The 20,859-nt window shown below is 42.0% G+C and overlaps 1 protein-coding gene and 1 long non-coding RNA gene across 4 annotated transcripts in view; one reads left to right on the top strand and one right to left on the bottom strand.

The window, feature by feature from the left end:
* LOC109891954 (phosphatidate phosphatase LPIN2) overlaps positions 1-13,061 on the top strand; it is a 37,267-nt gene extending 24,206 nt beyond the window's left edge. For all 3 annotated transcript variants that reach the window (XM_020484409.2, XM_031826404.1, XM_020484415.2), the window contains exons 10-19: positions 772-865; positions 987-1,056; positions 2,583-2,681; positions 3,001-3,092; positions 3,282-3,429; positions 3,542-3,690; positions 8,338-8,424; positions 8,768-9,035; positions 10,453-10,556; positions 10,846-13,061. In XM_020484409.2, the coding sequence (XP_020339998.1) occupies positions 772-865; positions 987-1,056; positions 2,583-2,681; positions 3,001-3,092; positions 3,282-3,429; positions 3,542-3,690; positions 8,338-8,424; positions 8,768-9,035; positions 10,453-10,556; positions 10,846-10,993 (1,259 nt within the window). In that variant the 3' untranslated portion in view covers positions 10,994-13,061. The remainder of the gene's footprint in view (positions 1-771; positions 866-986; positions 1,057-2,582; positions 2,682-3,000; positions 3,093-3,281; positions 3,430-3,541; positions 3,691-8,337; positions 8,425-8,767; positions 9,036-10,452; positions 10,557-10,845) is intronic.
* A 4,999-nt stretch (positions 13,062-18,060) lies between these two features.
* LOC116376155 (uncharacterized) lies at positions 18,061-20,859 on the bottom strand. Its single transcript, XR_004211542.1, has 3 exons — positions 20,769-20,859; positions 20,588-20,669; positions 18,061-18,508 (listed from the first exon to the last, which is right to left on the bottom strand). It is a non-coding gene; the product is annotated as an uncharacterized LOC116376155 (long non-coding RNA).

Genomic DNA, 20,859 nt, shown 5'->3' with positions numbered 1-20,859 from the left:
GTCCCACGACTCCTGCATATCAACCAATCAACATCCAGGATTTAAACAATCTGGTTTGTAATGGGAAATAATGCACACTCTAGAATGCCCTTCAAGACAAAAAAACGAGTATTCATCAATGCCATTGTACTCATGGGTTGCACCTCTGTCACTCAGTCGTGTCATTGCCATTGTTATCAAGGTTCTACAGACCCTCCAGCCAGATTTGATATCAAAAAGTAGAATGAGGGCTAATGACTTTGAATGGGAGCTATGACTTTCGCCTAAATTACACTAATGGTTTGGAAATACAATGACATTGCTAAAGTAGGCAAATATTTTGTAGGAAACAGCTTTGCCATCATGTCGTCAAGTTTACTTTAGACAGTTGGCAATGTTGTCATTAGCCATCAAAGCTTGTCGAAAAAAGCTACAAATGCTAACTTTAGCTAGCTAAAGTCTGGTCTCCATCTAACCAAACGTTATACTGCAACTAAATTCTATCTGGTGACAGTGATGCCACAAGGTTTTGCTAGTAATAATTTACCTTTTAGATATGGCGTCAGGTTTTCAAGCGACAGTAATGCATTTTAGACCAGATCTTTATCAGCACCTATTGAAAGATGTATTGAATAGAATGTTCAGTTGGCCGTCAGTCCTAAAACAAACGTTCAAAACAATGTTGTGACGAAATGTACAGCCCATGAATAATGTGGTAACCTATGTTATTTTCTTATTTTTACCCATTTGTATTGATGAGACATTCTCTATTGCCATTTCCCTTTGTTCCAGATAAGTTTATGGAGCAAGTTGTGAACTACCAAGATTTGGTGAGCAACCCTGGACTTATCGAAGATCCAAATCTGGTTATCTGCATCAACTCAAAGTAAGTTCCATATATGGTAATGATATACAATCCATCTGATCTTGTGGTTCTGATGTGGTACTGTATGATTTGTATAGGTCTCTGTCAGTTGACTAATTAGGTGTTTTTGGTGCTCTTTTAGGTACTATAACTGGGCAGTAGCTGCCCCTATGGTCCTGTCAATGCAAGTCTTTCAAAAGAATCTACCAAAGGTATATCACCTGTCTATACCTGCTCCTTTGTAATACTTTTGAATGTATGAGGTAGAGGTCGACCGATTAAACGGAAGGGCCGATTTCAAGTTTTCATGACAATCGGTAGCTTATCTTATGAAAAAACAATCAATCTTAACATGGTTGATGATATTACTAGTTTAACTAGCTTGTCCTGTGTTGCATATAATCAATGCAGTGCCTGAAATTGTGTCACTTTTCTTGCGTTCAGTGTAAGCAGAGTCCGAGTATATGCAGCAGTTTGGGTCGCCTAACTCGTTGCAAACTGTGTGAAGACCATTTCTTCCTAACAAAGACTAATTAATTTGTCTGAATTTTACATAATTATGACATAACATGGAAGGTTCCGTATTTCACTGAAAGTATAAACGTTTTTGAAATGATAATTTACGGATTTGACCATATTAATGACCTGAGGCTCGTAGTTCTGTGTTTATTATATTGTAATTAAGTCTATGATTTGATAGAACAGTCTGACTGAGCGGTGGTAGGCAGCAGCAGGCTCGTAAGCATTCTTTCAAACCGCACTTTCCTCCGTTTGCCAGCAGCTTTTCGCAATGCTTGAAGCACATTGCTGTTTATGACTTCAAGCCTATCAACTCCCGAGATTAGGCTGGCGAAACTAAAGTACCTATTAGAACATCCAATAGTCAAAGGTATATGAAATACAAATGGTATAGAGAGAAATAGTCATGTAATAACTACAACCTAAAACTTCTTAACTGGGAATATTGAAGACTCGTGTTAAAAGGAACCACCAGCTTTCATATGTTCTCATGTTCTGAGCAAGGAACTTAAACATGGCACATATTGCACTTTTACTTTCTTTTCCAACACTTTGTTTTTGCATTATTTAAACCTAATTGAACATTTATTTATTTGAGGCTATTTGATTTTGATGTATTATATTAGGTTAAAATAAGTGAATCAGTTGACCTCTAGTATGGGGAGTAGTATGGGCACATTTCAAGGGTGCGTTCAGTTTGATTCAACTTTTGCGTGACGGTTTGTACTGAATGACACGTTTCCTCAAAACGGTGTGCAGCGTTTTCAACAGCTTTTGAGGTACGTTTGGCAAGGGGTGGCCCTAAGTTGTGGCATGATCAATATGTTTGTGACCATTTGAAATAGTCCCGTGTGACTCAGTTGGTAGTGCATGGCTCTTGCAATGCCAGGGTTGAGGGTTCGATTCCAACGGTGGACCAGTACGAAAATGTATGCACTCACTACTGTAAGTCGCTCTGGATAAGAGTGTCTGCTAAATGATTCAAATGCAAAATGTAGTAAACTCCTGCGGCACACCGTACACAAATGTCCTCTAGACCACCATAATTACAACGTTCTTCAACTGGTCCTTCAATACAATACCGTTTCCATTGAACTAAATTTTGCACACCGTTCTATCATACTGAACGCACCCAAGGATTAGGAACGATAATTGGAAAGCAGGGAAAGTGGTGGCAGGTGTAATATATGACCTTTAACCCTGTGCTGTCTGTTTGTAGAGTGCCATTGACCAGCTGGTGAAGGATAAGATGCCCAAAAAGTCTGGCCGCTGGTGGTTCTCCTGGAGGAGGAAGGACATGGACACTAACCCAAACCAGGTAGCCTATCGCAGTGTTTTTCAATCCAGGCTAGAGCCGTGTTCAGTAGACACAAAACTGAAGAAAACTGGGAGGTACTATCTGAAATTGTTTTCTGTTGCAAAATGTTATGCTACTGTGTGGCCTAATGAACGCGACCCAGGACTTCTGGGGACCCCCAGCCGTCGCACATACAGTATTTGTCCCAGTCTAGCACCAGCACACCTTCATTTGACATTTTAGTTGGATTGGAATGGCATCTTATTGAAGGGTAATGGGTAAACCGCTGCTTAGCTTTTAATTTATAACAATATTTTTCGCCGTCTTTCTTTTACTACAGCCTGGAGAGCATTCCAAGCAGGATCAAGAGAAGGCACAAGCAGAGACTGAAGAAGCCTCAACCTCTGTTTCCGGTCACTCAACAACGATACTGTGAGTGATCACAGGCGCACATTGTTCCCCATGTGTAACTCAAATGCACGTTTTTCCATGAAAAATTTGAATTTGGCCTTTTGTGGTTTCTTTTAGCAGAATTGCTTGTCTATTCCATTAGCTACCATATAGTGAGAAATAAGACCGCGTGCTAAAATAGTGTGTGACTGAGTATATGTGACTGTCCAGGGCCACTCTCGATGACCTGACAAGCGACGAGGAGGCAGGCCTGGGCCGAGACTGCAGCCTATCATCAGAGACCTCCGAGACCATGACCACCGCCCAGTGTTTCAGCCAGATGTACCGGAAGTCCCTACGCCTCACTTCCGATCAGATAGTACGTCACCACTGACACACACACACGACCACTACCTCATGATCCCGACCATGTGGTAATTTTCCTGCCCCCTCAGTAAGCCATCTTAACCTCGTGATTGTGTTGTGGCCAGGAGCGGTTGAACCTGCGGGAAGGGGCCAACAAGGTTGTGTTCAGCGTGACCACTCAGTACCAGGGCACCTGTCGCTGCGAGGCCGCCATCTACCTGTGGAACTGGGACGACCGCGTCGTCATCTCAGACATCGACGGCACCATCACCAAGTGAGCAGAATGCTTTCTCCAAGTACTACTGAATGCCTTTAGGGGTGGTTTATCACGATCGGAGCACAGTATGATGTGCGTGTGTACCCAATACTTTGGGGTCTGAAATTATTAACACCCTTGATAAAGATGAACAGTAATGACTGTATAAAATAAATGAATCATTAATACTGAGCTATATTGTATGCTCCCCAAAAATTGGGAAATGTATTTTATTCTAATCAATTGCTCAGAGAAAGGTTTTGTTTTAACAAGTAAAACGAATTGTTCTCAGGCAAGGTAGCGGTCAAAAATATTGAAACTCCTAAAGATTCTGATAAAGTAGTTATACATAATGTAAAATGACTCAAGTCAGCCAGTAAAATACTACTTGAGTAAAAGTTTAAAAGTATCTGGTTTTAAATGCACTCGAGTCCCGTGGTGGGGAAATTATTAAATTGTCATGCTTAAAAAGTAAATGCTATACATTAAATTCCTTATATTAAGCAAACCAGATGGCACAATTAAATGTTTTATTTACGGCGGACAGCCAGTAGCACACTTCAGCACTGACATAATTTTCAAACGCAGTATTTGTGTTTAGTAATTTGCCAGATCAGAGGCAGTAGGGATAACAACACGTGATATCGATAGGTGTGTGAACTGGACCATATTGTTGTCCTGCCTGAGCATTCGAAATGTAACGAGTACTTTTGGGTGTCAGGGAAAATGTATGGGAGTAAGAAAGTACATATTTTCTTTTGGAATGTAGTGGAGGAAAAGTACATATACCCCAAACAAATGACTTGTTGTTTTGCCTCTGTACTCCAGCACATTTGAAATTATACAAAGTGCTGTCTGTCAGCTTTAATTTGAGGGTATTTTCATCCATATCAGGTCAACCGTTTAGAAATGACAGGACATTCTGTACATAGCCCCCCATTTTAGGGAACCAAAGTATTTGGGATATCCTTGTCTCATTCCGCACTAGCGACTCCTGTGGCGGGCCGGGTGCAGTGCACGCTGACCAGGTCGCTAGGTGTCTGGTTCCAGGTTGGATGCATGCTGTGTTAAGAAGCAGTGCGGCTTGGTTGGGTTGTGTTTCGGAGGACGCATGGCTTTCGACCTTCGTCTCTCCCGAGCCCGTATGGGAGTTGTAGTGATGAGACAAGATAGTAACTACTAACAATTGGATACCACAAAATTGCGGAGAAAAAGGGAGTAAAATTCAAAAAATAATTGTCAAAAGTTTAATATTTGGTCCCATTTTCCTAGCACGCAATGAACACATCAAGCTTGTGACTCTACAAACTTGTTGGATGCATTTCCAGTTTCTTTTGGCTGTGTTTTGGAGTATTTTGTACCCAATAGAAATTAATGGTATTTAATTAGTTGTCATTTTGGAGTCACTGTTATTGTAAATAAGAATATAATATGTTTCTAAACACTCCTACATTCTGGATGCTACCATGATTTCGGATAATCCTCAATAAATTGTGAATAATGTTGAGTGAGAAAGTTAAAGATCCTACCCCCAAGACATGCTATCCTCTCCTGTTATTGGTAATGGTGGGAGTTAGCATGTCTTGGGGCTAGGATCTTTGATCTTCAAACTTTCTCACTCATCAAATGAAATGGTATTTGTCACATGCTTTGTAAACAACAGGTCTAGACTAACAGTGAAATGCTTACCTTCCCGACAATAAAGAACAACTAATACAATTTATTGTAATAATAGGAAGAAAACAATTGTAACACAAGGACTAAATACGCAATGCTAGATTTGCTATATATACATGGGGTTCCAAGTCGATGTGCAGGGGTATGACGAAGTTGAGGTAGGTATGTACACTAACCGTTCAAAGGTTTGGGCTCACTTACAAATTTCCAGCTACAATTAGTCATTTACAACATTAACAATGTCTACACTGTATTTCTGATCAATTTCATGTTATTTTAATGGACAATTTTTTTGTTTGCTTTTCTTTCACAAAACAAGGACATTTCTAAGTGACCTCAAACTTTTGAACGGTAGTGGACATAGGGGTAAAGTGAGGCAACAGGATGGATAAATAGACTGTAGCAGCAGCGTATGTGATGATGAGTTTGTGTGTTATAGTATAAGTACACTACTTGACCAAAAGCATGTGGACACCTGCTCCTCGAACATCTCATTCCAAAATCATGGGCATTAATATGGAGTTGGTCCCCCCCTTTGCTGCTATAACAGCCTCCACTCTTCTGGGAAGGCTTTCCACTAGATGTTAGAAGTAGAACATTGCTGTGGGGACTTGCTTCCATTCAGCCACAAGCGTTAGTGAGGGCACTGATGTCACAGTCGGTCACAGTCGGTGTTCCAATTCATCCCAAAGGTGTTCGGTGGGGTTGAGGTCAGGGCTCTGTGCAGGCCAGTCAAGTTCTTCCACATTGATCTTGACAGACCATTTCTGTATGGACCTCGCTTTGTCATGCTGAAACAGGGAAAGGGCCTTTCCCAAACTGTTGCCACAAAGTTGGAAGCACAGAATCGTCTAAAATTTGAATTATATGCTCTAGTGTGAAGATTTCCCTTTATTGGAACTAAGAAGCCTAGCCCGGACCATTATTCCTCCTCCACCATACTTTACGGTTGGCACTATGCATTGGGACAGGTAGCATTCTCCCAGATTCGTCCGTCTAACTGCCAGATGGGAACCGTGATTTATCACTCCAAAGAAGGCGTTTCCACTGCTCCCGAGTCCAATGGCAGCGAGCTTTACACCACTCCAGGCGACGCTTGGCATTGCACATGGTGATCTTAGGCTTGTGTGCGGCAGCTCGGTCATGGAAACCCATTTCATGAAGCTCCCAAATAACAATTATTGTGCTGATGTTGCTTCCAAAGGCAGTTTGGAACTTTATAGTGAGTGTTACAACTGAGGACAGGCGAGTTTTACGTGCTATGCACTTCAGCACTCCGTGGTCCCGTTCTGTGAGCTTGTGTGGCGTACCACTTTGTAACTGAGCCGTGGTTTCCACTTCACAATAACAGCACTTACAGGCAGCTCTAGCAGGGCAGACATTTGACAAACTGACTTGTTGGAAAGGTGGCATTATTGTGACGGTGGCATGTTAAGTCACTGAGCTCTTCAGTTAGGCCATTCTACTGCCAATGTCTGTTTGTCTATGGAGATTGCATGGCTGTGTGCTCGAAAAAAAAATTTTATACACCCGTCAGCAACGGTGTGGCTGAAATAGCCAAATTCACTAATTTTAAGGGGTGTCCACTTACTTTTGTGTGTATGTATGTGTGTATTTATATATCTATATATGAGAGAGATATATATCTCCTGAGGGGGAAGAGGTGTTGTCGTGCCCTATTCACGACTGTGCTGGTGTGTTTGGATCATGATGGGTCCTTTAGCGTTGTGGACACCAAGGAACTTGAAGCTCTCGACCTGCTCCACTACAGTACCATTAGTGTGAATAGGGGCGTGTTTGGCCCTCCCTATCCTGTAGTCCACATTAAGCTTCTTTGTCTTGCCCACATTGAGAGAGTGGTTGTTGTCCTGGCACCACACTGCCAGGTCTCTGACCACCACCTCCTTATAGGCCGTCTCATCGTCGTTAGTGATCAGTCCCACCACCATCGTGTCATTGGTAAACTTGATGATGGTGTTGGAGTCACGTGCGGCCACGCAGTTGTGGGTGAACAGGGAGTACAGGAGGGGACTAAGCACACACCCCTGTGGTGCCCCCGCATTGAAGGTCAGTGTAGCGGAAGTTTACCCTTCCCACACCACCTGGGGGTGGCCCATCAGGAAGTCCAGGATCCAGTTGCAGAGGAAGGTGTTTTGTCCCGGGGTCCTTAGCTTAGTCATGAGATTTGAGGGCACTATGGTGGTGAACGCTGAGCTGTAGTCTATGAACAGAATTCTCACATAGGTGTTCCTTTTGGCCAGGTGGGGAAGGGCAGTGTGGCATGCAATAGAGTTTGCATCATCTATTGATCTGTTTGGGCGATTTGCAAATTGGAGTGGGTCCAGGGTTTCTGGGATGATGGTGTTGATGTGAGCCATGACCAGCCTTTCAAAGCATTTCATGGCTACAGATGTGAGTGCTATTGGGCGATAGTCATTTAGACAGGTTACCTTGGCGTTCTTGGGCACAGCAACTATGGTGGTCTGCTTGAAACTTGTAGGTATTACTGATTGGGTCAGAGAGGTTGAAAATATAAGTGAAGACACTTGCCAGCTGGTCATGCTCAGTGTACTAGTCCTGCAGCCTTGTGCATGTTAACCTGTGTAATGGTCGTACTAGCATCGGCCTGGCGGTTAAGAGCGTTGGGCCAGTAATCGCAAGGTTGTTGGTTTGAATCCCCAAGCCGACGAGGTGAAATATCTGTATTCCCTTGAGCAAGGCACTTAACCCTAATTGCTTCTGGATAAGAGCGTCTGCTAAGTGACAAAAATATAACATGTAAATTATTCACAATTCATTCAGGATGATCCGTAATCATGAGCAATTGGATTAGTATAAAATACTATAATTTTCAGTTTTTTTTTTTGTATACAATATATTTATTTTATATAGTCATTTTTGCTCATCTTTATCAAGGTGTCAATAATTTCGAACCCCCGTGTATGAGTGTGTTCAGTGATGTACTTACTCTCTCCTTACTCGTCATAGGTCTGATGCTCTTGGGCATATCCTACCTCAGCTGGGGAAAGACTGGACGCACCAGGGCATCGCCCGACTGTACCACAAAATCCACCAGTAAGTGCCTACGCTCACACCAGGGTCATGTTCAGTAGGGCACACTGCAGCAAAACCTTTTGAGACGAAAATGAGCATTTCTTATTGGACATGTCTTCTGTTTGATACATAATGAACATGAAGCAGCCTCATGATCCCCTCCATTTAACTTTTACTGTGCACGCATTGGTGCCGAAACACTTGTATGTGCCCAAAAAGGGTGACATTGTGACACACATCCTGGTCTGAATATGCAATGCTGAGCTTCTCATTAGAAGCTGTTGATAACTGACAAGATTATTCTATATTTCTCTCCTGCACTCTCTCTCCCCTTGCTCTTTCTCACTCTCTCTCTCCCTCCTAGGAACGGCTACAAGTTCCTGTACTGTTCGGCGCGGGCCATCGGCATGGCCGATATCACCAAGGGCTACCTGCAGTGGGTGAACGACAAAGGCACCGTCCTCCCCAAGGGCCCCGTGCTGCTGGCCCCCAGCAGTTTCTTCTCTGCCCTGCACAGAGAGGTGGTGGAGAAAAAGCCTGAGGTGTTTAAGGTCGCCTGCCTTACCGACATCCGAGATCTGTTCAACCCCCAGAGGCAGCCCTTCTACGCAGCCTTCGGTAACAGGACCAATGTAAGCCACACGCGTACAGTACTAACACAGGCCTTGTCCCGTTCCCCGACTTGCGTCCTATGAGAAATTAGGGAGTTTTATAGTATTTCAAATTGTGAAAATGTTGTGTGCTTTAAATGCCAGGATGTCATACTCATTTCGGCTTTTTTATCTTGTACGAATTCACTATTAAGGAAGAGAATCATCTTTCCAGACCCACGTGTCTTTGACCACAGCTGGTAATCAGCTGATAGTTAAATAAGGGGATGGGCTGTACCAAAATGAACCAATGGCGGGAAACAACGTGCACGTTAGACCATGCGTTCTCAGTATTGGTGAGCCTAGTATGTTGACAGGGCTCGATGTTACCGCTTGTCCGGGACAAGTAAAAATATCTAAAAACAAAATTCGGACAACTTAAATCTATATTCTGCTTGTCCAACAAGTTAAAAAAATTACAATATCAAACAATTACTCCGATCAGTTGAACACCCTTCTCCCATTCTCTGCAGAGCACATTGGAGTATAATTATTGTATCGCGCGTGTGCCAGTGCAAGGGGGCTGTTGCTCGAGGAGAGCTGGGGACATTTCAGCAGTAGTTAGCCTATGAAATAATGACACACAACAGACGAACTAGATGGCCGATTCAAAACATATCGTGTAGTCTGGCAAATGTATTTGGGTAGTTGGCTGTTCAGCTGTTTGCTTGTATTAATGTCATTGTTATGTCCTATGCCCTAAAAAAAAAAGCACTTGTGAATAACCGTAAATGGCACACGCAGCGGAACGGGTGTGTTCATAAAACCAATGCAACATAGCCTCTACTTCGGTCTCTCAAGTGCTCAATATCGGGAGTTGAGAAAAACATCTGACAGCGTTGGAAAACATGGATTCCTCTCAATTCGATATTGGCCATGTAATTTTGACAACGTTATAGAATGTTCTTAGAATAGCCTAATTGACAAATGGCTCCCATGCTATCAATAGATCTCCCCTAAAACCTGAATTGAGAGACATTTGTGAAAGGTTTGTCTTAAAGTGGCAGTGTTGTATTTTGAGACAGACTTGAATGCAATTTTTGTCTGATTCTCTGTATGGCAATAATAATAATTTTGTATTTATTTATTTAGTGGTTCCTTTCAACATACAACACAATTGTCAGTCACTTTTTTTGGCCCATGGTGTTACAGACCATTTTCTATTTTTGGAAGAAGTGACTTGATCTTTCGGATAAGTAAAAACTCAAAACTTTTTTTCTTTTTATGTCAAGCCCTGGTTGATATTAGCTGCTTACTGTGTGTCAGTTCAAGGGAACACACACCTCTGACTCATTTCCTATTTGTTTGACCTGTGTTTCTAAATCCATTCCCTGGGTGATGGATTGAGGTGTTTCTAATATATTTGAAATAAAGTTTGAGTTGAGTGTTGTTATTTCAGGATGCCTATGCCTATAAGAAGGTGGGTGTCCCTGACACCAGGATCTTCACTGTGAACCCCAAAGGAGAGCTCATTCAAGAGAAGACCAAAGGGAACAAGTCATCGTAAGTGTACCACCCAACCGAGAAGAGTGACAGTGGTCAGTCGACTCCTCATAAGTGCACTTTGGAAAAGTGCACACTTGACACATGCAGTACAATTTTCCCAGTCCCAATTTAATTACATTCTTTAAAAAAAGATTGCTCATAATAACTGCATGTTCTGGTTTAGAGCATGCTGTGTCATGTCGGTTCCAATTCGCTGAATATAAAGTATCAGTTGACTCATGATTAGTAAAACTGAATCCATAGAGCTGCGATAGCTCCAGTACATTATGCTCTGTGTGTGTCACAGGTACACACACCTCGGCGAGCTGGTGGAGCACTTCTTCCCTGAGATCTCCAAGGATGGGACTTCATCCTCCTTCCACTGCCCTGAGTACAGCCACTTCTCCTACTGGAGAGAGCCCCTACCACCACTGGACATGTCCTCTCTGGACTAGACACACACACACACCACTGGACCAGTCCTCTCTGGATGAGAGAGACACACGCACCACTGGACAAGTCCTCTCTGGACTAGACACTAGCGCGCATTCACACACTTTCTTTCCTCCCCTTTGCTACTTTTCCTTCTCTCTCGCTCTCTGTCGATCCGTTTCTGAATTCATAAATGGCTTTACTAAGTGTTCATTGCCTGGAATATTCTAGATGTGAAAGGTTCTCATTTAATATACTCTATATTCTCCTGTGTCATTAATCTAATGCAATAGAGAAGACAAAGCTAAAGTGTATGGATTTCAAAAAATTACTGGGAGACACACACACACAGACATGCACAGAGCTAAATTGAGACCAAATATGCATTGATGACTGTTCATTTTACGTAACACTGTATACTTCATATTGTGGGATATTGATTGCAAAAGGTCACTGCACTGGCCGTGCCATATTGCCATTATCCAAACGATACTGGAGCAACGTACATTTGTGATTCTCAAGAGTTCCAAAAAGAGCTTTGCCATTTTTAAAACACAGTTAGCAAACCTGCATACTAATATACTATACAAATTATAACATCCACGTACAGACGCAACTGGACAAAAATTCCCTTCTGAGTTTAAAGTTTGTTTTCTCACTTTTTTGCCTGAACTTTCTACTTCATTTGGTGTATGCATACAATTCCATCCTATATATTGTTTTGAAAAACATATTTATTAGCTCATTGTACTATTGAGCGCAAAACAGCTTTTTAGCGTAGAAAAGGTAAGTAAGCCTTTAGCTTGGTTTGAAAACAAAGACCCCCAAAAAACAATGCCAAACAACGTGAGTATTTATGCCTTGTGTTCTAGTGGGACTGATCTGGAATTGTCCAACTTTCTCTCTGCCTGTACTCGCTATAGTCCATTGCAGTGACGACTCAGTAGTCTGCTTTAAAGGGATAGTTCACCCAAATTCCTCCCTTTTTTTCTGTACTTTAAAAGTAGTCCATAGACTATTATGATAGACTGCAGTACACTCTTCCCATGTGATGGAACATTGAATGTCAGCATGACCAAGTAACCGTACTTTGATATTTACATTAGATGAGTAAAGGACAAAACCATTTTATTTTTACAGTGCTAAAATGAGATTAGTGTAAAAACTCTAAAAAATAAAAAGCAATAGAAGCATGTTGACCCCAAAGAGTATATTGTAGCTCGAAAATACAGTCATTGTAATGGAGACAATGTGCTGAGTTGTAGCCTAGCGTGACGAGTAAGCCCGTCCGTCTGAGACCAAAATGACTTGAACTGCTTCTTTTGACTGGAAGCTAGCTTTTTGATCTAGTTTATAGTTGACTTCGCTATGTATTTTGGAGCTCTTACATCAAGGATTTGGTAGCAGTTGGATACACACAGGCCCCAACCAGAAACGGGATCCAACCAGAAGCAATGCCTAGCCCCTGCCCCCGCAGTGGTCAGGGTGGTGCATCAGGCTTCTTGCACCCTGGAAAAAAGTGTTTCAGCTTTACACAAGAGACGAGGGAGTAGGGGCTAGGGGTTGTTTCAGGACAGGTGCAATGGCATAGTAGGTTAGGGGTTGATTCTAAAGTCTGGGTTAAAGCTATAGCCCCTCATTAGCTTTTGTCACGCAGAGGTGCGTTATGGGCGAGATCTTAGCAGAATGTGTGTTGCTACTAGTTTAACAGTAGGCTCTGATCACACCACTCTCTTTAAGGTTACTACACTTCATGTTTTCGAGCTGAGCCATATAGATATTTATATATGGTTTCGATACGAGGCCGTACGTGAATCGGGTGGTTCAGAATCGGACACATTCCAGGGTTGAGTAAATGGAACCGGTTGGGGAATTGAAATGGTCTGGTTTGACACGGTGCCTTCTTGTTTATATGATTCATAAGCGTTTTATATGTATTGATATTTCTAAATATATTGTTTCATGTCATCCAAAGTAATACCATGGGCTCTGTGTGGAGACTAGAGAAATTGCATTGCACCTGAAAAGCCCTGTCGTTGCTGTATGTTTTTATCAAATGATCTTAATATAAAGTAAACACTGTAAAACACACCATGTTTCTTTTTGTCTTATTTTTGTCTGAGTTGGGTTGGAACATGTGCTTTGCCGTTTTTTAAAAAGTAGCCTACTGCAGCAGAGGTGTCGTGGTGCCTGGAGTTGGTACACTCAACATTTTATTTTTTACATTTTTTTATCCTAAGTGTCCTCCCAAGCGAAGGAAACACGCCCGAAGTGAAAAATTCTATGACAAACAGTGCCATGTACTCTCAATGACCTAAAATCATCAATCTTAGTCTTTCACAATCTTGGTCTTTCACAGTCAGGCTAACCCAAATTCTACTATGCAAGTAGGCTAATGGTAGACCTAATATTGAACCATAAATGAGGCAGTCAACAGAGTTGGAAATTCGATTTTTGTTTATTCTTTTGAGGTCTGGGAAGAATCTAAGAAATGTATATTTGAGTTGTTTATGAAGTTAAATCATTGACAATGATTTGAGTGTACAGAATAGTTTTGTAGTTAACATCATTTGCAAGTGTGTGACTGATTAGTTGTGAACATGAAAGATGAATCTGTAGTTCTAAGCACATTCTCAAACGTGTAAATGACGAGTTGTTTAGTTTGTTAGGATCCCCATTAGCTACTGTATATGCAGCAGATACTCTTCCTGGGGTCCAGATAAAGCCTACAAATACATGACAAAGTACAGAGCAGTAAATAGACAACTCCGTAAGATATATTAAATTCAAAATAAAATGTCCTACACCGAGTCTACAAAACATTAGGAATACCTTTGTACAAGTCCTAATTCCATAAAACCTAGCAGTAAAATCCGAATGTGGATCCAATCGTTTTTTCACGGTTCAGTATGGTATTTTTTTAAACTACTTCATATAAGGTCTGTGTTTCGTGTAGGATTACCCTGGTGTGATGTTTTGATAACCGTGCAAATCTCTCTCGGACAAGGTAACTTTTATCAATATGTTTGCTTGTAATGAGCTAACACAACGTGCCATTGGAACATATGAGTGATGGTTGCTGATAATGGGCCTCTGTATGCCTATGTAGATATTCCGTTACAAATGAGCCGTTCCAGCTACAAAAGTAATTTACAACATTAACTAACCATGTCTACACTCTTTCTGATATTTTTAATGGACAAAAAAAATGTAATTTTCTTTCAAAAACAAGGACATTTCTAAGTGAACCCAAACTTTTGAACGGTAGTGTAGGCTCAGCGAAGTGATGTTGCACGAACAGCAGCACAGAAGTTTGGACAAGCGAGATGCAAGACTACACTCACACACAGTATATGCGCATGTGCATGGTAGATAAAAGACCAAAACAGCTGAGCAGTTGAGCCTCGTGTAAAAGCTCTTAGTAGTTGCGGAAATTGACCCACTCAGCTGTTTACTTTCTACATCATATCGCTGAGTCTACCTTCTTCATTAAGCTGTCCCATTTCTTTTTACGTCTGACAGTCCAGCACCATACAATTGCTTTCATTTTTGGTCTAATTCTCATTTCTGGAAAAGGCTTAAAATGAATGTTTAAAATCCAGGTCCTGTGACATGATTCATCAAAAGACGGGACCTTTTACATGAGTCACAGAGAGGGCAATACAGACTAACTTTTGGAAGGACCCAGGAGAGGAGGGATGCAATTTTGCTGCCCCTCAGGTCATGTGATATCTGGGCATCAGTCCAAATTGTGTTATTACACAACTAGTTCAAGCCACTGTCTGAATTTTTTTTTTTTTTTTTCCCAAACGCTATAATACCCTTTGATTATGGTTTTTACCTTAATTTGTATAACTGTCATGATAGAACAACAAGGAACTACTACTGAATAGTTGCATGGGAGACTTCTGAAACACTTTTGTGGTTGGACACCACTAATGTTTACAACTGGAAAGCATTAAGATCGTTTCGCTTAGCGGTTACCCTCAAACAACTTGAGGCTGCAGGCCGAGACGGCATCCCCAGCCGCGCCCTCAGAGCATGCGCAGACCAGCTGGCTGGTGTGTTTACGGACATATTCAATCAATCCCTATCCCAGTCTGCTGTTCCCACATGCTTCAAGAGGGCTACCATTGTTCCTGTTCCCAAGAAAGCTAAGGTAACTGAGCTAAACGACTACCGCCCCGTAGCACTCACTTCCGTCATCATGAAGTGCTTTGAGAGACTAGTCAAGGACCATATCACGTCCACCCTACCTGACACCCTAGACCCACTCCAATTTGCTTACCGCCCAAATAGGTCCACAGACGATGCAATTTCAACCACACTGCCCTAACCCATCTGGACAAGAGGAATACCTATGTGAGAATGCTGTTCATCGACTACAGCTCGGCATTTAACACCATAGTACCCTCCAAGCTCGTCATCAAGCTCGAGACCCCGGGTCTCGACCCCACCCTGTGCAACTGGGTACTGGACTTCCTGACGGGCCACCCCCAGGTGGTGAGGGTAGGCAACAACATCTCCACCCCGCTGATCCTCAACACTGGGGCCCCACAAGGGTGCGTTCTGAGCCCTCTCCTGTACTCCCTGTTCACCCACGACTGCGTGGCCACGCACGCCTCCAACTCAATCATCAAGTTTGGGGACGACACAACAGTGGTAGGCTTGATTACCAACAACGACGAGACGGCCTACAGGGAGAAGGTGAGGGCCCTCGGAGTGTGGTGTCAGGAAAATAACCTCACACTCAGCGTCAACAAAACTAAGGAGATGATTGTGGACTTCAGGAAACAGCAGAGGGAACACCCCCCTATCCACATCGATGGAACAGTAGTGGAGAGGGTAGTAAGTTTTAAGTTCCTCAGCACACACATCACAGACAAACTGAATTGGTCCACCCACACAGACAGCATCGTGAAGAAGGCGCAGCAGCGCCTCTTCAACCTCAGGAGGCTGAAGAAATTCGGCTTGTCACCAAAAGCACTCACAAACTTCTACAGATGCACAATCGAGAGCATCCTGGCGGGCTGTATCACCGTCTGGTACGGCAACTGCTCCGCCCACAACCGTAAGGCTCTCCAGAGGGTAGTGAGGTCTGCACAACGCATCACCGCGGGCAAATTACCTGCCCTCCAGGACACCTACATCACCCGATGTTACAGGAAGGCCATAAAGATCATCAAGGACGACAACCACCCGAGCCACTGCCTGTTCACCCCGCTATCATCCAGAAGGCGAGGTCAGTACAGGTGCATCAAAGCTGGGACCGAGAGACTGAAAGAAGCTGTTTATCTCAAGGCCATCAGACTGTTAAGCAGCCACCACTAACATTGAGTGGCTGCTGCCAACACACTGACTCAACTCTGGCCACTTTAATAATGGGAATTGATGGGAAATGATGTAAAATATCACTAGCCACTTTAAACAATGCTAACTAATATGTTTACATACCCTACATTATTCATCTCGTATGTATATGTATATACTGTACTCTATATCATCTACTGCATCTTTATGTAATACATGTATCACTAGCCACTTTGTTTACATACTCATCTCATATGTATATGCTGTACCCGATACCATCTACTGTATCTTGCCTATGCCGCTCTGTACCATCACTCATTCATATCTTTATGTACATATTCTGTATCCCCTTACACTTGTGTGTATAAGACAGCAGTTTTGGAATTGTTAGTTAGATTACTTGTTGGTTATTACTGCATTGTCGGAACTCGAAGCATAAGCATTTCGCTACACTCACATTAACATCTGCTAACCATGTGTATGTGACAAATAAAATTTGATTTGAAGGTGATCGTTTCGCTTAGCGGTTACCCTCAAACAACTTGTTTGAAGGTGAAATCACCGTAGGGGGAGAAAAGCTAAAAACCTTTAATTTTGAGTTACAGCAGCACACTGACAATATGCGGTGGGAAGGCAAGGGGTTGACTGGGCCAAAATGAATGGTAAAATAAGCAAGTTGTCCTTATTGATACTGTTTTAACCCATTCTTTGTTGTCATAAGTCTTTCTTGTATCAACTGAGCCATATTTTTAAAACTGTCTATCCTTATAGTAGCCCACACATGCATAGTAATTTTACTCCTAATTGTATGGTCTTAAACTCTCATTTCTTAAAGGGCTGTGAAAACAATGAACACAATATTGGGATACAAACCAAGGGTGTATTCATTATACCGATTCTGTTGCAAAAGGTTTATTAAACGGAAGCAAGCGGAACAAAATGGGAAGGGCCCTACCTGAATTTGTCCAACATAAACTATTGTTTTTCTTTGTTTTGGTTCTTAAATGTTTTCTGTAATGAACGTCCCTGGTGCATGTAGGATCTTCTGGGCTTTACCCAGTCACGGAGGACAACTTGCAGCAATGCACCTCACTGATGACAACTACTGAATTGGGAGTAGGATATGGTGGTAGTACTTCAGGGGAATTGGTGGTTCACAGGATCAAGTAGACCAGAATGCAGCTGTTCTCACTCGGTAGCCTTCCGGAGGCAGAAACAAAGCTAGGCTCCTCTTAGTTTTCAGTAGCAAAGACTGTCCTGCACGCTGATGGTAGGAAGGTGCACTATTACAGTTAATGCCCATAATCAAATACAGAGCATTTAGACAACTCAGGTTAGTGCTAGAGTTGAGATTTCATGTTAGATTTGCCAATCTTCCCCAAAAATTGTAAATTAACCACTTTTAAGCTTACCAATATAATGACAGCATACTTAATATCTTAGGTGAATGTGTCAAATCGCTCAATTGTCATTGTATATAGCAAGCTGGCCACTTCAGTAAACTTTGGAAAGAACTTGAATGTGCTCATCTTTTTTTTGCAATATTTGAATATCAACTGACCGCGAGCTGAAAAAGGATAACTTTACTATCTGAATGCCTTAGTCACACTACATGACAGCTCTTTGGCAGGAGGGCTGCAGGATGGATACAAGGGTGGGAAGGAAGACTGCAACTATAAAACACTGGAGGCATGTCTTGAGAGAAATATATATTTGACTGTGATAAACAATAAATTGGTAGTTCTAAAACATCTTGAAAGACTGAATGGATGAATCTGTCTTAGGATCAGATCTTTATTTCACAATAGTACTGAATTCATAGCAGATTACTCACATTTCAAGCATCATAAAATACTTAGTCAAATAACACATTAAAAGTATAGTTCTACTACCAAAATCCTACACTAGTGACTACAATTTGTGAAACCATACACCAGTGTTAACATTCATGTGGTCTATACAATGTACCGTACATTGTGTTGGGTAATTGCAACCAGATATTTCGCAAAAAAATAGTTTTCCTTACATACCTTCACTACATTCAATGGTTCTGCGTGACATTTTTGACAAGTTAATTTAAGTTGAGGGGATGTTCCACTCAGAATACAAAGAGATCACCTGGTTCTAGTGAGGTACAGTACTCCGTTTAGGCATGAGGGTAAAACAGTGACTGTAGCGGATCAGTGGGGTCTGAAGGAGTGGAGTCACAGCTGCTTAGTCCCCTCAGCCTGGAGGAGAACATAGATTGGACATACTGTAACAGCATTAAACATTACACTACACACAAATACAAGCATCATTGGAAATAGCAGTGAAAAGGTGGCCTAATTACACTGAGCAGAAAAAATCTAAACACGGCATGCAACAACCAAGACTTTACGGAGTTACAGTACATAAGGAAAGTAAGTCAATTTAAATCAATTCATTAGATTCTAATCTATGGATTTCACACGACTGGGAATACAGATATGCATCTGTTTGGTCACAGATGTGTGGATCAGAAAACAAGTCGGTATCTGGTGTGACCACCATTTCCCTCGAGCGACACATCTCCTTCGCGTAGAGTTGATCGGGCTGTTGATTGTGTCCACTTCAATGGCTGTGCCAAGTGAGGTGGAATATTTTCCCGATATAAAAAAAATAAATAAAAAAATCCATCCCAAGATTGGATCCATCCCGGGTAACCCAGTATTTTCCCGTTCAGAAGCATTATTAAGTGTAACAGTATAACTTTAAACCATCACCTCGCCCATACCCGGGCGCGAACCAGGGACCCTCTGCACACATCAACAGCAGTCACCCACGAAGCATCGTTACCCATCGCTCCACAAAAGCCGCGGCCCTTGCAGAGCAAGGAGAACCACGACTTCAAGGTCTCAGAGCAAGTGACGTCACCGATTGAAACACTATTTAGCTCGCACCACCGCTAACTAGCTAGCCGTTTCACATCCGTTACATAAGCATAAACTGTAAATATGTCTGGCTTTGATTAAAGCTTTGTTTAGCATGAATATTCAAACCTGTTGCTACCTGGGCCTGATTAGCCATATATTATACTGAACTAAAGTACAAACACAACATGTAAAGCGTTGGTCCCATGTTTCATGAGCTGATATAAAAGATCCAAGAAATTATCCATTTGCACAAAAAGCTTATTTCTCTCAAATATTGTGGCAAATTTGTTTGCATTCCTGTTAGTGAGCATTTGTTCTTTGCCAAGATAATTCATCCACCAGACAGGTGTGACATATCAAGAAGCTGATTAAACAGCATGATCATTAAACAGGTGCACCTTGTGCTGGCAACAATAAAAGGCCACTAAAATGTGCAGTTTTGTCACACAACACAATGCCACAGAAGTTTTGAGGGAGAGTGAAATTGGCATGCTGACAGCAAGAATGTCCACCAGAGCTGTTGCCAGAGAATGTAATGTTTATTTATCTACCATCGTCTACTCCAATGTCATTTTAGAGAATTTGCTAGTACATCCAACCAGCCTCACAACCGCTGACCACGTGTAACCACGTCAGCCCAGGGCCTCCACGTCCGGTTTCTTCACCTGCGGGATAGTCTGAGATCAGCAGCTGATGAAACTGAGGAGTATTTCGGTCTGCAATAAAGCCCTTTTGTGTGAAAATAAAGCATATGTTGATTGGCTGGGCCTGGCTCTGCAATGGGTGGGCCCCCAAGTGGATGGTCCTATGCCCTCACAAGCCCACCCATGGCTGCGCCCCTGCCTCAACATGTGAAAATCATAGATTAGGGCCTAATGAATTTATATCAATTGACTGATTTGTTTATATGAACTGTAACTCAGTCAAATATTTTGTTGCATGTTGCGTTTGCACTTTTGTTCAGTATAAATACATTTTACGAGCTCTACATTAACATTTAATGAGTCTAAGTCCAAATGATAGTGCCGTTATACAATACATACTGTATTTGATATAGGCTATTGCACATTAAGCGCGACAGAAAAACATAACATAAAAGGCCATAGATGTAGCTAACTATATGCTCTCTTGGGTAAATAAATAAAACTAGCTCCAGTAAGCTAATCTTTTTGAGTGTGAACTATATTGCTGTACTGTATTATATGGACTGGAATTACGCTCATCGTTCAAACCATGATAAAGCGGAATAGACATGCGTTTCTGGTGCAGCACATGCGGCCTGGAAAGTTACAAGTATAGGCTAGTGAATTTGATTTACATGTTGAAATATTATAGGGCCTATTTGTATAATTAGTAGGCTGACTCATATACCGTATACCTTTCATAATATTTCCCCTAATGTTATTAGCCTACCTCCTCTTTCTCTATTGTTGCCTCCTTCCATCCTTGCTTTCAACGGTTTCGTTGTCATTATCTTCATCATTCTATTGACGTCCTTGAATAATGTAGGACTAGAATTAGATGCAGAACGCTTTCGCTTCCCTTACGAAGATTGAGCGGTTATGGGTCTGAATAAATAACTGCTATTGCCTACCGTCATTGCGCCCGTTCACTCTTCTTTCAAACTACCCGTGAGTTTTATTGGCTGCTGTATTTAACGTTCAGCAAAAAAACTGCTTGGGTCC

Source organism: Oncorhynchus kisutch, linkage group LG1 (assembly GCF_002021735.2).
Source record: "Oncorhynchus kisutch isolate 150728-3 linkage group LG1, Okis_V2, whole genome shotgun sequence".
Classification (NCBI taxonomy): Eukaryota; Metazoa; Chordata; class Actinopteri; order Salmoniformes; family Salmonidae; genus Oncorhynchus; species Oncorhynchus kisutch.
Note: the sequence above shows the minus strand (reverse complement) of the source record. Positions and strands in the feature narration are given on the sequence as shown.